A 15,291-nucleotide genomic window follows, 5' to 3' on the forward strand; every position below is an offset into this window, starting at 1 on the left:
TGATCGTAGAAAGGCTAGCATCGCATGAACTTTTAAAAAGGGCAAGAAAATGCTTGGAATCTTTCATTGATCTCTGGAAGAACGTGCTGTAGTAAAGCATGAACTGGAAATCAAGAGGACATACACAAATTTACCAAAGTTGAATTATATTTGATCAACTTGATTGTCTTCTATGACAAAATGACTGGCTACATTGGTAGATGTTGCAGCCCAGTGGTTGATGTTGCAGAGCTCAGTGTAACGTTTCTGAGAGCGCCTTTCACAGCAGTGTGTTTTGAGAGCTGACAAAATACACACTCAATCGATACATATTCAAAATCTGCCTGGCAGCTGTGCTTAAAGAGCAGGAATCGATTGCTTCATATTCAGCTGGTGGACAGTAATAATCTGAGCATTAGGAAATCAACATAAGGTCTGATACTGTCTCATATTTTCATCCTCAGCCTTGATGGGGAGACAGAATGTATGGATCCATATATTTATGCATCAAACTAAAGTAGGAAAAGTAGCTGACACACTGAAGATCAGACCTTCAATCCATAAGCCTGGCAAAGTCCAGCACCGGGCAAACAGAAACCACATGAAATCCAACAAGTAGAGGTACAATGTTCTGCACTATTGAACATGTTCTCATCCTGAATAAAACAAACTATATACTTATCAATACTAGAAGTGGTGGCAGCAGATCAAGTGAATTGTGATACAGCTGATGAAGCATTTTCATAAAAACCCCAAACTTTGGATATATTTTTATTAGGAAAAATGTATAAACAAATATCAAATAAGGATGTTAGTATACAAATTTGACAAAATTTTAAGTTCCTGTTTTTAAATTTTTCATAATTTGCCTCAAATTTGTGATTCCTCTTTAAACAACAGAAAGTAAAAGCACTAAGGAGTCCAAAATGAACTATAGAACCTCAAAAGGATGAGAAAGTTTAAAATTTTGAACTTCATATAAAGTCTATACTGAATAGTATTACACTAATAGTTGTCATTTGTGTAGCAAACTACCTCATTTTAGGTTCTTCTCCTCCATTATTTGATAAGTTTTTTAAATTATTGTTGAAAAATAATAAATTATGCAAAGAATCAAAACCATCATTATGATGTATTAACCTGTTCAGCTCATGCCTGCAACTGAACAAATTTGAGAGAGGGGTACCATTTTTAGCCATAGAAGAAAATGTACAGCCAGAAATAACTAATCAGTTCTTAAAGTCCATCTCCATCAAATTGTAAATTTAGCATTATCATATATTTTAATCCTAGCATAAAGAAACAATCAGCACATATATTAATTCTTCTGTCTGCAGCAAAAGAAAGCAAAGACATGTCAGTTTTCAAGATTATGAACAGTGATTGTTTTTTTAACCTGGCAACTTTCTGCACATTACTGATCCATAATATTTTTATGTGCAAGCTACACATAGGTTCTACTGTTGTCTTTGAGTCACAGTATGAGAGCAGAGCTAAGTCACAGCATCTCTCTCAAGAACATCCATAGGAACATTTTCACAGATCAGTTTGTACATTACTTGGAAATATTACTGCAAAATGCTAGAATTCCATCATATTATGTTAGAATATCTAAATCTTCCAAATTTCTGACCAAGAAAAATCCTTACTGAAAAAACTAAACTGATGACTAAATTTCAGTTTCAGAGGATTTCCTGACACTATGGAGGTCATTGGTAAGTCATCTTTAAAAAATAAGTATAATCTTTTCTCACAAAGCTTTTACTGTCAGACACTTGTCCTTGACAAAGGATCCACTTAACTTTTAAAAAGTTATAGGTGCAAAAATCCCCCATAAACTAGCCTCATATCTCATGCTGCAAACCAAGTTTGATTTGTTTTTCAGGATGTTTGGCTTCAAGTTTCCAAGTCTAGAAGCTCACCTTGCATATCTGCAGAGAAGGATAGGTGATTCAGAGAAGATTTAAGGAAAATCAAGTGTGAAACTTCTAGTCAATCTATTCAATTAATGCTGAACTTCATTCTTCCAAAGAAAATAACTACAAACTAATTTATTATATAAAATGAAAGAAGACATTATAATTAGTTATACTGTAAATCAATCTGTTGGTAAAAAAAACTGTCCTTATAAACTTCATATTCTTCCTTCTGTCAGTAGAATGTATATTTTTAAGACTGCATCAGCATTTTTTGTCCAACAGTATTTACTGGTTTGTTGCGATACAGGTTTGATCAGAATCTCACATTTAAATCCTAGTGGGACCACACTACAGAGGTAGAGGGATAAAGATGGGCTTGTTAATTCATGTCCTGAAGATAGAACTTTAAGATGGTGGTGAAAGAACATGTATGCCTCATAAAAAAACACCTATTCGAGGATAATTCAGGATATGAATATGGATGTGTTTATTCCACTAGAAATAAACAAAAACAGAAACAAGACCATGTGAAAACTTTTTTCCTTGATCTATTACATCTCATATTTTTACATAGTGGCATTCATTTTAAAAATGGACACATGAGAAAGATTTATTATTAGTTCTAAAAAGATTTATTTTAGTGGTTGATGAGTAAAGAAAAATTAATTATTTAATTTAATGAATAATTTTTCAAAATAATGAAAAATTATTCAGCAAATTCCAGCTGAATAATCACTAGTGTGTCTGAAATTTTAAGAAACTCCTAGGGATGGGAAGTTTTCTTTCTGAAGTAGAATGTTTTTTTCAGTACAGGAAAAGCTGGCAGCTACAACTAAGTCTTCTTGACTTTATTTCAACATGCAAAACCTTTTATGCTCAAATATGCATCTAGCCAGATCAGAAAAAATGTCTTAAATACTCCAAAATGCAGGTATGGGGAATTTTATCATTAGAAAAAATATCCAAAAGGGCAAACATGGAATTACAGGCCCCAAATAATGTCATGGAATGCTCCAGTTTGTCTAAGAGCTTGAATTGCAGATTTTGTAAATCTGTGTAAAAACCATGTAAGGGGAAATTAATGTGCTGAGAGCAGGTAGTGTTTGTAATCAGAACAGAAGTTCAGCTGCAATACAATGCTTCCAAATGTACACCTTCACATTTGAAGAAAGCTAAGGAGATGTGACAAGAGCATGCTCTTCTCTAATATATATTAAATTGTACAGAAATCAAATTTTAATTGATCTTAGCAGAGATAGAACCAAACCCTTCTTCAAAATACTGTGTTTTCAGATGAAGGCATTGTAATTGGAATTGTGCTTTCTTTTCAGAAAGGAAAAAAAGAGGCAAGCTTAAAGTAAAGCTATTTCCTTCATTACAGAGAGAGCGACTTAGAGAAAGAAAAGGTGAAAGTGTGCTATTTTTTAATGTGCCAGGTATAGGTCAGAAAGGAAAAGATTTTCCATGGTACTAGATGTTTTTTGACAAAATGTAACACAATAATAATTTGTAACATTATTACTTTGGAAGCCTATGAGGCGCTTGAACAACTATTGTCATAACGGCAGGAATTGAAACCAGGTTAATTTAAACAGGAATTTTGTTAAGTCTGCTGAAAATTTTTGGCCTGCTTTTGTTCCCTGTAAGACCTTTATCAATGTATGATGTTTTCAATTTGAGCTAAATGCGCGTTTTACTAATATGCACCAGTGCTGTTTTTAACAAGTATAAATCCATAAAGATTATTGGGGGATTTTTTTAAAAGAGAAAAAAATGTCACCAAGATTAATGAGAAATTAGGGAAAGGAAACACTGGAAAAGATATTGATGCTGGTACTTGTATATCTTTTATACTATTGTTCAGTAATTTGAACACCTCTTCCTTTCATTTTCTCATCAATGCATTTGAAGCAGGAAAGCCTGCTACATCATCCTAGTGTACAGTTAAAAATAATGCTAACTGAAATCCTAACATTTTGGTCTAAAAAGAAAGATGAGGGCATGATCATCATCATATCTTTTTCGAGGTACTGCCCTCACATAAGTTTAACTGGAATCATCTTTGTAAGTAGGTCTTTTCATGATCACTTGCAGAGATAACACTAGAAAAGAACTGGCAGGTTGTCTGTCAAATGCTGTTGCTCTCAAGCCATATTTTTGAAGTTAAAATACAAAATACCATCCAAAGTAATGATTCTAGAACATATGACAGTTAAATACAGGTTTTTTTCTATTTCTCTGAAAATACAAACTTTTTATTTTGAAAGCTAACATTAGAAATTGTATTTTATAAAATTAGTTATAAAGCTTTCTTGGGTGCATATTGAACTTCTGCTTTTCTCAAAAGTAGAGAAATAGGGAGACATAAAAAATAGAGAAATTGTAGTTACTCTGTGCTAGCTAGCGCATTTACTTAGGATGTAATTTTCAATCCTGTTTTCTGCTTGATTACAAGGATTAAAGACAAAACACACAAAAAGGTACAAGAAGTTATGCAAAACATGAAATATAATTTTGTGAAATCTTTGTACATCCAGATTACTCTGAGTTCTCTTCAAATTCTTAGAAGTGTGTTGTAATATGTACAATACAAAATACATAGAAAACAAACTTGAATGTATCAAAACAAATTAATTTAAAAATTATCACACTTCTACTTCTTTCTGTCTTTTTTCTTTCATCATTAAGGTGTTTCATGTTTTGTAAACATTATGTGAAATTAGCATATGATGTGAAACAAGAACATAGATTCTAATTTTTTTATACAGTCTGAAGTGTCTTTGTATGTGAAATATAAAATAATATGCATGTTAACTCTTTTAAATAAATGTTCAACAATTGGAAAGGAAAAAAACGAGAAACTCGGAAAAGAGATTAAAATTAATCCAAAACATTCTCAAAAATTCATTATGTGTGTCTCTACTCATCAACCACTGGTGGTACTGGAATTTAGAGTCAAGCTAACTGATAAAACAACATAGAATATTTTGAAAGAGTACTGAAAGCCTGTTTTATCTTACAAGATAAGGAATTTGAATGATAGCTGTGAATAGAAGAAAAATTAACTAAAAAATGGTCTGGATTAAGAGTCCTAGGCCAATCTGATGACCACTAGGGAAATACATCTGCATGTATAAAACTTCTGGGGTCCTAAAAAACACTCTGTAGGGACCATAAGTTCTCTATTAGACTGAATGAATATTTCTGTACGATCTGAAACTTCTTCTCTGAGGTTTTATTGTTCTTCTTGTGTTATATTCAGTTTTGCTTTGTACTTTGCAAAAGCCTCCAATACAACATGTATGATCAATATTTATAAATCTAACACAGTATTTACATGAGAAAATAACATAAACTTACCTTCAATCCTATTTTTGTCAGATTTTCAGAGATGTATGATCTCTCCTAGGTATTCTATCTTTTTGCATACTAGGTACATGCTATATTGCATTACATAATTCTATACCGAATTATAGTGCACCTTCTATTAAGAAGGTCAGTTTTGAGAAAGTACTCAGCAACACAAATACATTTTCAACATATTCATTTTCCAAGTTCACTATTAGAGAAATGATACGATGGTAGAGTTTATATTTTACCTAAAATCTGAGCCTATCCGTTTTCCATTTTCTGGTTCTCCAGGATCTGGACACAAATTGGACGCCTGTTTAATACCTCCCTCATTTACTGGAAAAAAAAAACAAAAACAAACAACAACAAAATAAAATAAACAAAAAATAGATAAAGTAACAAAGTTTTCAGAAAATACAGAGGTAAGCAATTAACAAATATGAGAGTATATTCTTTTCCTTTTAGGTCTTTTAAAACAGATTTTCTACAGAATATGATCACCCATATAAACTCTATATGTAAGTTTGTCCTCCCTATAAGTAACAAAGCATGTATTTTCTGGGTTATTTTTAAAAAAAAAAAAACCCACAAGTTTTTTATCAGATATATTAATAAGCAATTTTTTGCTTGCAATATTATTGAATCCATATGGAAATGTTATTATTATTTTTTAGAAGCATTAACATTTAAAGGAATGTTCATCAGGTTTAGGGCTGTAATATTCTGAACATACGCTAATAAATGTCATATCCACTTAGAGCTGACCTTTTCTCCTTGAATTGTAATAAAACTTGAATGCGTAAACTCCTGCTGAGAGAATTGTCCTTGATCAGTATTGAAAATGGATATATACCCAAAATATGGTGATCTGAAGGTAAACACAAAATGCCAGTTTGATTCGAATACATTTATCTTACAATAAACTAAAATGGATCTTCAGAAAGAAACTTCCTGTGAACCATTCTCTGTATTTTTCCAGAAATTTGTATGTAACAATACAATAATATCTCAGCATATTCAACCACCTATTCACAAAAGCAGAAAATTAGCAAAGGATGTTAGTCTGCTATTACTTGATAAATTCATGTCTTGACAGAAAAATATTTAAAAAAAATAAGTTGACATGAGGCCAAGTAATTTGTATTAAGCAGAGAAATATTTTAACCTTTATTCATCTTTATTACTGGTGAACTAGACCAATAATTAGGGTAACCACACTGCTGAATTAAAAAAAAAAAAAAAAAGTAGATTCTACCTATACTTTCAAAGATTTTTCATTAACTTTCAGCTTTTAATGAAGAGAAATATAATTCAGAATCCTTGGGGGTTTCTCTTCCTTGAAATTTGTCTTCTTACACACACAGAAAGGGAAGAATTGGTTTGGTACCGCTGAGGAAGCCAAAGGCCAAAGGCAAATGTTTTACAGGCTTAAGCAGAAAACAACACAGCACACTGCTCAAAAAACCTGTCAAGCTCAGTGCTTGTCAGCTGGAACCACCGTATTTACTCTCCTCTGTCCCAAGACACCTGTAACATGTCAAAGGTTGCTCTAAAAACACTCCAAGGCAATCTCTGGATTTCTATGTTCAGGGAACTTTTGGGCCAGGAGGAGGCTTCTATCCTGGTTTCAGATTTCAGTCTTTTCCTCCTCCAATAGATGTCCATGTGATGAAAGCATACTAGCTACAGAAACTGATATTCATACAAGTGTTGAAATATATATATTTCTCTGACAACTACCATTCCATAGACTGCATGGAAAGCAGTCAAAGCCATCTTGTTGGATAGGCACTTAGAATTAATGCTCTCTTTGAAATATTGGGTGCTTCATTATAAGATGTGAGAAACTCAGAATCATCAAAGGTAGCCTGCATATAAATAGAAGACATTCAAACTTTTCTGACATTAAATATATAGTAAAACTATAGTTTTAAAATTATTCATGATGTCTGATAATCATATTATAGAAATTATAATGGTGCCATTTGGCCATGCATTGCAAATCAATGCACACAGAAAAAAAATTTTACTGTAAAAAAAAAGAGTTTAAACAATATTATCTCTATTTATTATAGTTCCTGTTTTAATATTTCAAATAATCATTTTATTTTTGTACATCACTTTTCCCCATACACAGGTAATAGAGCAAATATTCATATAAAAAGAATATTCTGCTGGATTGCAAGACACAAGAACTATTATACATACACTTAGATTTCTACCAGAAATGGAAGCTTGAAAATCCTATTGGTTTTCGACACTTTCTGTATAAAGTTTAATTCCTAGAAACACTCTACAGGATATAATTTTAAATTATATTTTATGGAATTATCAGTACTAATAAATAAAATATAAAGGCTTATGTAAAAGAAAATCAATGAAATAATTAAAATTTTAAAAAAAGACATATACTGCATTAAAAATAGAGAGAAAGATTTTATAAGTAGATACTGATTTCTAATTTGATCCCAATTCCAAAATACATTTACACAATATTAAAGCCATTCTGGTTTCTGTAAAGTGCCTAATGAAAAGTAATTTCACAGTTTAGGATTTTTGTATTGATGTTACTTTTATAGACATAATGCCTGACTTTTCAGTCTACAGCCCTATGTAATTCCAGAGATATCTGTCTATATATTTTTGTTTTACACCTCAGATCCTTATGCACAATACGCAATTAAAGGGTTTCCTGTAGTAAATTAAATACATCTAGGAAAAGCATTCATTCATGATCTAATCATGAAACTGGTATCAAGAAAGTCCACAGTTCGAATCCAGATTGAATTAGATCTGCCGATTAATTCACTTGTCAGTGTCAACACTTTTAAACTGAAGCTGATGCATACTTGTTTCAAAGTGTATCATCATACCAAATATCTTCTGTCTTTACTATGTGCAAATCGCCTCTGCATTACTATTGAATGTTATACGAGTGATACATTTTAAAAAAAAACAAAAAATATGTAAAATAAGGAAAGGACATACAGATGAGAATTCTAGACAAAAATTTCTAGTGTCATTGCTAATAAAAGGCATTAAGTAAAATAGATATTCACTTATCCTTATTTTCAGTAACAGTTGGTCATTGTTTTTCTTAAAGGACCCTATCTGTCATTGTAATGCAATGACACTAGACCCAGCTGGGGCCACACTGAGAAAATTATCTTGTCAACAGCCAAATACATAAGCTTCTTAAGAAATACTATTTCTTCAACATTCTCAGCTACCACAGTGACTAGAGAATCAAATGCAAAACTATAATATAAAACCTTAGTTATCCATTTATGACAAGATTATGGTCACTAAAGATAGAAATCACCAAGGTTTTCACCTTCACTTTTTATTGACTCATATATGTAATCTATTCTGCATAATCAATAACAAAAAAGATAAAGAAGTTTCCAGCTTCATATAGAATATGATAACATATGAAAATATCTAAAGACCTTCAAAAATATGTTGATAAATTTCATCACTAATTTCATAGCAATCAGCTTTGGATATCATGAGTATCTGGTATTTCATTATAAATATGGAATTCCTAATAAAGTTTATATAGTAGAAAATGTAATCATTAGCTTAAAATAATATCTTTTATCATCCATTGTATAATTATTTTATTGTTATTTGCAACTACAGAATCACAGATGGGCCGTTAGACAGATACCTCAGTGATGTACTTTATAAACACTACTGTAATTATCTTACTGTTACTTCTTCTCCATAATCGCTCTGGTTTCCATTCACCCAATAGGTATAAAAAGAGTATTTGTTTTTAAATACCTTGATACAAAACTTTCAAGTAAACCAGAAATGGCTTACAGAACTATTTAGATGATGCAGTTTACAGACAAGTTGAATATGGCAATACATGACATTACAAAATCTGAACAGAAGTGTGTTTTGCTTTTTTTTTCTGACTTGGTGAATGCTAAAGGGTCATGGTACTTGGAGATATCTTTGTCTAAAACATAATACCTTGACAGTTTAAAATCTAACAATGAAAATAAAAACATATGCTAATGCTGCTAAATTCTGGCAACTGAATCCATCACTGATACTTCAAACAAATAATTAATTCAAATGTGTCCAACCTAGGGAGCTTCAAAAACAAATCCCTTCAATCCTGTGAAGAGTAATGAAATGTAGTATAATCCAACATATGCTAAACATTTAGTCCATTTTATTTACTTTTAAATATTTAAAATGTGGTTCTATTCCAAAAAGGTCTCTATAAAAATGGCACATTCTTTTTCGAAAGTATCCTTTCAATACATTTAGAGAAATGCCTGTTTAATTTGTGCTAGAAAGTTGCCTGACTCCTTGTGATTTAATCAAGACTTGGTCCACTGAGATGTCAAGCACTTTGAGTTTCTAATTTCTGTAACTAAAATTGAGACACCAAGCATCTCCAGAATTTTTAAAGCTACATCTAGTTAATCAGTTAAAATGTCAAACTTAATGAATTTTTAAAAATTTCAAGTAGTGACCTTATATGTGGTTGTGCACTTGTAAATGAGGATACTCTATAGTTTGCACAGCATTTGATGCTACTTCTAATGTTAATTTAAAAAATTGATCTCTTACAGCTAAATTTACAGCTGACACCTAGAAGGCTGAATATTTGTTTCATTTCAAATACTGTAAATTTATTGTAAAATTATTGACAAAATAACATGTCTTTATACAATGCCAGATTTATAGAAAGGCTGTCTTTGGTGTAGAACCATACTTAAAAATCCACCATGCAGACTGGAGTAACCAGTTCTATTATAAGAATACATAAATAATTACACACAAACAGCACACCACAAACTTCACTCTTGCACTAGAAAAAAGTAACAAAAAGGAGTACACTCACAGATAGAAAACTTGTTGCTGTTGTCTTTCCCTGGAAACAATTTAAATCCTCTAGATTTAAAATCTATGGCCTTTTTCACTAGTTAAAAACAAAACAAAAAAAAACACGTATCAGGCAATACAATCTAAAATATTTCATTTGACAAATTTTATCATGGAAGTATATACAAATTAGAGTACTGGCTACCTCACAAGTTCGGATTTCGTACCTTTGGTGTGAAACAATTTACAAAAATAAATATTGAAACCAATTTGTATACCTGACAAAGGAAAGAACTGGTATTTGCAACTTAATTTTTCTCCTGCATAAATAAAAAAAAAAGGCTAGGAGTGTTTATTTCCATGCACCACATAATTGTGTAAAACATTGTCACACATTTATGGAACGTGGAAAATGAAACTAATTATAAATATGTTTGCTCTAAAATAGCTGTTTCTGTGGTGAGGAAAAAAAAAAAAAAAAAAAAAAAAAGAAGAAAAAACGTATTTGAATGTAGGAAATAAAATACAGTCCAGTATTCCACTCTTGGTTCTGCAGCTGGTCTTCTTTCTGGTTTGAAAATTGTTATTTGCAAAATGTGATGTGGAAGGTAGCTGTCTCCCACCTTTCCATTAAGCCCAGAGCTCATCTGTAAAAGTCCTTCTTGTGGGCTGGCTTTATGATATAAACAGTTAATCCTGGCAAACCTTGTGGCCTCAACATATCTTTGTAAGAAAACAACTAATCAAAAGAGAATAAACCCAAAACTTAACATATATAAAAAATGTAAGCAAGAATAAACAAATAATCTACAAGAAACTTTCCTTTTCAGTCATTAAACTAAGTGCCTCATCTCTAATAGTCTTGGCCTGTAAGCAGTGAATTATACATTAAAATGGACCTGCTTAAAAATTTTAAATTTTAAGTTGATTTTATGTACAATATACTTAAGTGGCTTTATAGCCACTACAGCCCCTGTATATTTTTTTAAAAACTATATAGAAGATGTTTTATCTTGGCTAAAAGCAAATTCTGCTGATGAAGACAGCATACATTAAAGGAGCTGCATCTAGGAGAACTTAACCTAAGTAGACACACTGTACCTCATCAAATAATTTTTCATACTCATAATTTCTTACAGAAAATCAATGGATAGTCAAAGAACCTTTACATTAGGTATAAATACCACAGTAGCAAAATATTATTGATGTCTTTTTATGAATAAAAATATCATTACTAAGCACAAGAGAAGAACGAGATTCAGAAGAAAGAGCATTCTACTAGGAAAGACAATTTATAGGATAGATACTGGATGTGTTAATAAATATTTTTATACCTTTGAAGAGACCAAATTTTCTTATAAATACAGAAACACTATTATCTCAAAAGGCAAAATGTAAATTTACTTGTGTGTTACTATAATGTAACATACAAATATTGATAACAGTTCTAGGAAAGACATTATTTGCATAAGTAAAACATGCATGTTAACACAAAGTACTAAATTTTGAAATTTTTTTACTCTTAATAGGAGAAGGCCCTCCCCCTCTCCAAATTAATTGAAGTCCATAAGCAATTCTACCCTCAGGGGAAATCATAGACCAAAGAACTCTATCTTCATACAGCAGAGCAATACTGGAATAACAGCAATGCTCTCTTGTCATGGTCTGAGCTTTCTAAAATGTTATTTCTATGTAAATAGGAATGTTGAACTATAGCTCTAACCCTCTCCTGGCCTTCTGTGAGGATCAGTCTAAAACAACTCCTCATGAATCAGAAGATAGGCTTAGTTATTCTTCCAGCAGCTAAGCAAGATGACAGTGGTCTTGAATATATGATCTCAGATGCTGGAATGAGTTTAAATGTTCTCATTAGAGATATGTTTGTCCTTTATTTTCAGAAGTCATCAAAATAACAGACTAACAAAGGAAGACTGTCCTGTATTTCTTTTTTTTTCATTGGTTTCTACTCATTCTGAAACATGTAGACAGCATATCCCTAGTACAAAAGAGAGTCCACAAGATCTAAGGTGGAACTGCAAATAGTTAAAAGAGTGTCTTGGTGACTTTTATAATCATTTGCATCACTTTGCCAAGACTATTAAATACCACTACGAAAGCAAGCAATTCCAGTTCTCTAAAGCATGTTTACGAGAGAAGAATTTTACTCTAAACTGGGGTTTGTATGTTGATTTACTGAACAGTAGTCACTGAATACACTGTGAAGGAGTAGTTATAGCAATTTATATGGCAAACATGCCAACTCTAAACTATGTGTTGGGCTGCAAATGCATGAACATACATAAAAATAACCCTACCATTACCAAAAAAAATCTCCTACCCAATAAATAGATTGTTTTATACTTGGCAAAATAAGGATTCTTTTGTATGTCAAACATATGACGGTAAGAACTGAAAGTGGATTTCACTTTTCAGAAGTCTCAGAGGATGGAATCATGACAACAAACTGTGTAGTTGTACACATCTAAGCCCATCCGCAAAGAAAAACAGACACTTTAAGAGATCAGTTAACCTGGTCTTAAATTACCTATTTTTGCAAAAAATGAGTTTATATGCCCATTTATCTCAAGAAAAAGTGTTCAGAAGTAACAACAGTACAAATATTTAAATACAGTCAGATTAGTATGTTCTCATATATTTGAACAGCCAAGAGCCTAGAAAATAGATTACAACAACAAAGTAGGATACTCCTGTTGAGACATAAAAATATAATAGGAAGGTAGTGATAAGACAAAAGTATATTCTACAAATAATCTAAATTTATAAAAAACATATATGACATAACCACCTTTCCAGTGTTAGAATACAGAGAGAGGCTTTTTTTTTTATGATACTTTAAATACCTATGGCTTTTAGGTTGGTTGGTTGGTTGGTTTTAAATTTATAAAGACAGCAGGTTTTTTTATTTCTATTATTTATTTTTGGAGAAGAAGGAACACTGGTGCACATCTCCTATGTGAATAAATCTCTGACAATCCTAAATCTATTTTTGATCACATGACTGGATGAAGCATAAAGAGCAGCATCAGAACTCTCCAAAACCAAATCAGAGATTATGACAAAACACTGAAAATAATTTAGGCATCCACCTTGGGATTTCTGCTCAAGCTCGTGCTTTTTTCCTAGTTCAAGTCATTTTAATACAAATACAGAATTATTATTATAGAATCATAGAATGGTTTGGGTTGGAAGGGACCTAAGGATCACCTAGTACCAAGTACCTGTTCTAGTACCTCACCACCCTCAAGGTAAAGAACCTAATATCTAATCTAAAACTACCCTCCTTGACCTTAAAGCCAACCCCCCTTGTCCTATCAATACCTGTCCATGTAAAAAGTCCCTCTAGAGCTCTCTTGTAGGTAATCTTTAGGAAACTGAAGGTGCTGCAAAGTCCCCAAAAAGCCTTCACTTCTTCAGACTAAACAGCTCCACCCTTCTCTCCCTCTCACTCTGTAACTTTTTCTAAGGTTAGAAGGCCCAATATTTTTCATAAAGAAGGAAAATGGATCTGAATGCTTTATTAAGGAGGGAAGTCCCAGTAATAAAGGCAAGAATTTTTTCATTACAGATGTTTGAGCTAATATTCAGTCTATAGACACACCACAGACATGCACACTTTTCAAGCAGCCAATTTAAAGTGAAACATGTTCAGAAATATTTTCTTGAAGTTTTTGACCAAAATGGTCTCTCATGTAAGATAATGAAGATTCTAATACTTACAGGCAAAATTTTAGGCACACATAAAGAATAAAATATTGTCTTTTTTTCTTTTCTTTAATAAAAAGGCTGTGTAATTATGCATATTTATCCAAATTCTTATGTGCATGTATGCAATATATGCAGGCGTGCTACATACAAACACTTGTAAGAAAGGACTAAGTGACAATTCCAGCATTTTATACTTCAGGAGAGGCACTGCATTAAAAAAGGGCCTCAAGTAAAGAAGTTTTAAGCATAGATATCATAAAAAACCCCACTTAGTTGTAAAATTTTAATAACTACCTATAGTACAGCAAGATCTCAAACATTAGAAGCAAAATTCATTTTGAATGAAGATTGTTCAGTTGACACAGTTCTGGATTCATTGAAAAAGTGTGTCCTGAGGGCCAAATGAGAAAAAAATTCAAGAAGGAAAATTTGCTTCTACAATATGGAAGCATCAGGATAATACAGCCATGTGAAGGACATTAATTTAAAACATTGTCAACAAAAAAATCACATCTTTGTATTGGTTGTGCAACAGCATTTATGTAACAGAAGTATCCAGCTTGTCCTTTCTATATTTTGTAAATTTTCAAATCAAATAGAAACAGTATTTCAGATACTGAGTACTAAAACACCACTGTTCTATGTAAAGCAGGCACTCAGGTTGCATTATTTCAACTATTTACAGAACAATGGAAACAACCCTCTCCAGAACTACTCTTACTTTATATTCACTATCACTCAGCTAATGGACATGGGGAACAATATGATAACATCAAAGCCGTTATTTCAAGATTGTATATACAGTCCTACTTAAATTACTTATGCAAAAGCATAATACTGTGGGAAAATAGGTTATCTGAGAAATAAAGAGGAATTAAATTTTCAACTGCTTTCTGAAGAGGCAGGAAAAAAAAGTGTTTGAAATACAGTGTAGAACTGATTTTGACTTGTGCAGAACCAGTCATTCATTGATTATTTAAAATCTTCAATATGTGGTGATGGCAGATTTTACTCACAACAAAGCAATTTCTAGTGACAGAAAAAAGAGTATTGTATACTTTGGACTTCCAGCATTGGCTGTGCATATGCAGATATGCTAAATACATCAATATATCATGCATGATACTTCCAGTTCACCTTTGGCATATGTTAATTCATCAAATTAATTGTATTTCCTCTAGAAGTACATCCGCTGCCAAAATGCATTGAACTTCTACTCACTACTCATAAAAAGGTCAGTTACCTTTTTTTTTACATCATATTCTCTACTCATGGGATACAACTACCTATCCATAATTTCCAGATTCTAACAATGCAAGAGTTAAATATCCAGGTATCTTAGAGATCACCACTAAAAAAATCCCTAAACCTAGTGATTACACAAATGTACTTCACTGTAACCCAACACCAACTAATGTACATGTAGCACTATCTTCTAGAACCTTTCTGCACCTTGAAAGTCAGCATGAGA

The 15,291-nt window shown here is 32.0% G+C and overlaps 1 protein-coding gene across 6 annotated transcripts in view; it reads right to left on the bottom strand.

Moving 5' to 3' along the window:
• The window catches only part of CSMD3 (CUB and Sushi multiple domains 3), a 580,220-nt gene that overhangs the window by 327,737 nt on the left and 237,192 nt on the right, over nt 1–15,291 (bottom strand). For 3 of the 6 annotated variants that reach the window (XM_038122727.1, XM_038122747.1, XM_038122760.1), the window contains 2 exons: nt 10,114–10,191; nt 5,498–5,585 (listed from right to left, as the gene is read on the bottom strand). In XM_038122727.1, coding sequence (XP_037978655.1) covers nt 5,498–5,585; nt 10,114–10,191 — 166 coding nt within the window. The remainder of the gene's footprint in view (nt 1–5,497; nt 5,586–10,113; nt 10,192–15,291) is intronic. The other 3 variants (XM_038122755.1, XM_038122737.1, XM_038122769.1) reach the window with 1 other exon arrangement.

Source organism: Motacilla alba, chromosome 2, assembly GCF_015832195.1.
Source record: "Motacilla alba alba isolate MOTALB_02 chromosome 2, Motacilla_alba_V1.0_pri, whole genome shotgun sequence".
In the NCBI taxonomy this organism is placed as follows: Eukaryota; Metazoa; Chordata; class Aves; order Passeriformes; family Motacillidae; genus Motacilla; species Motacilla alba.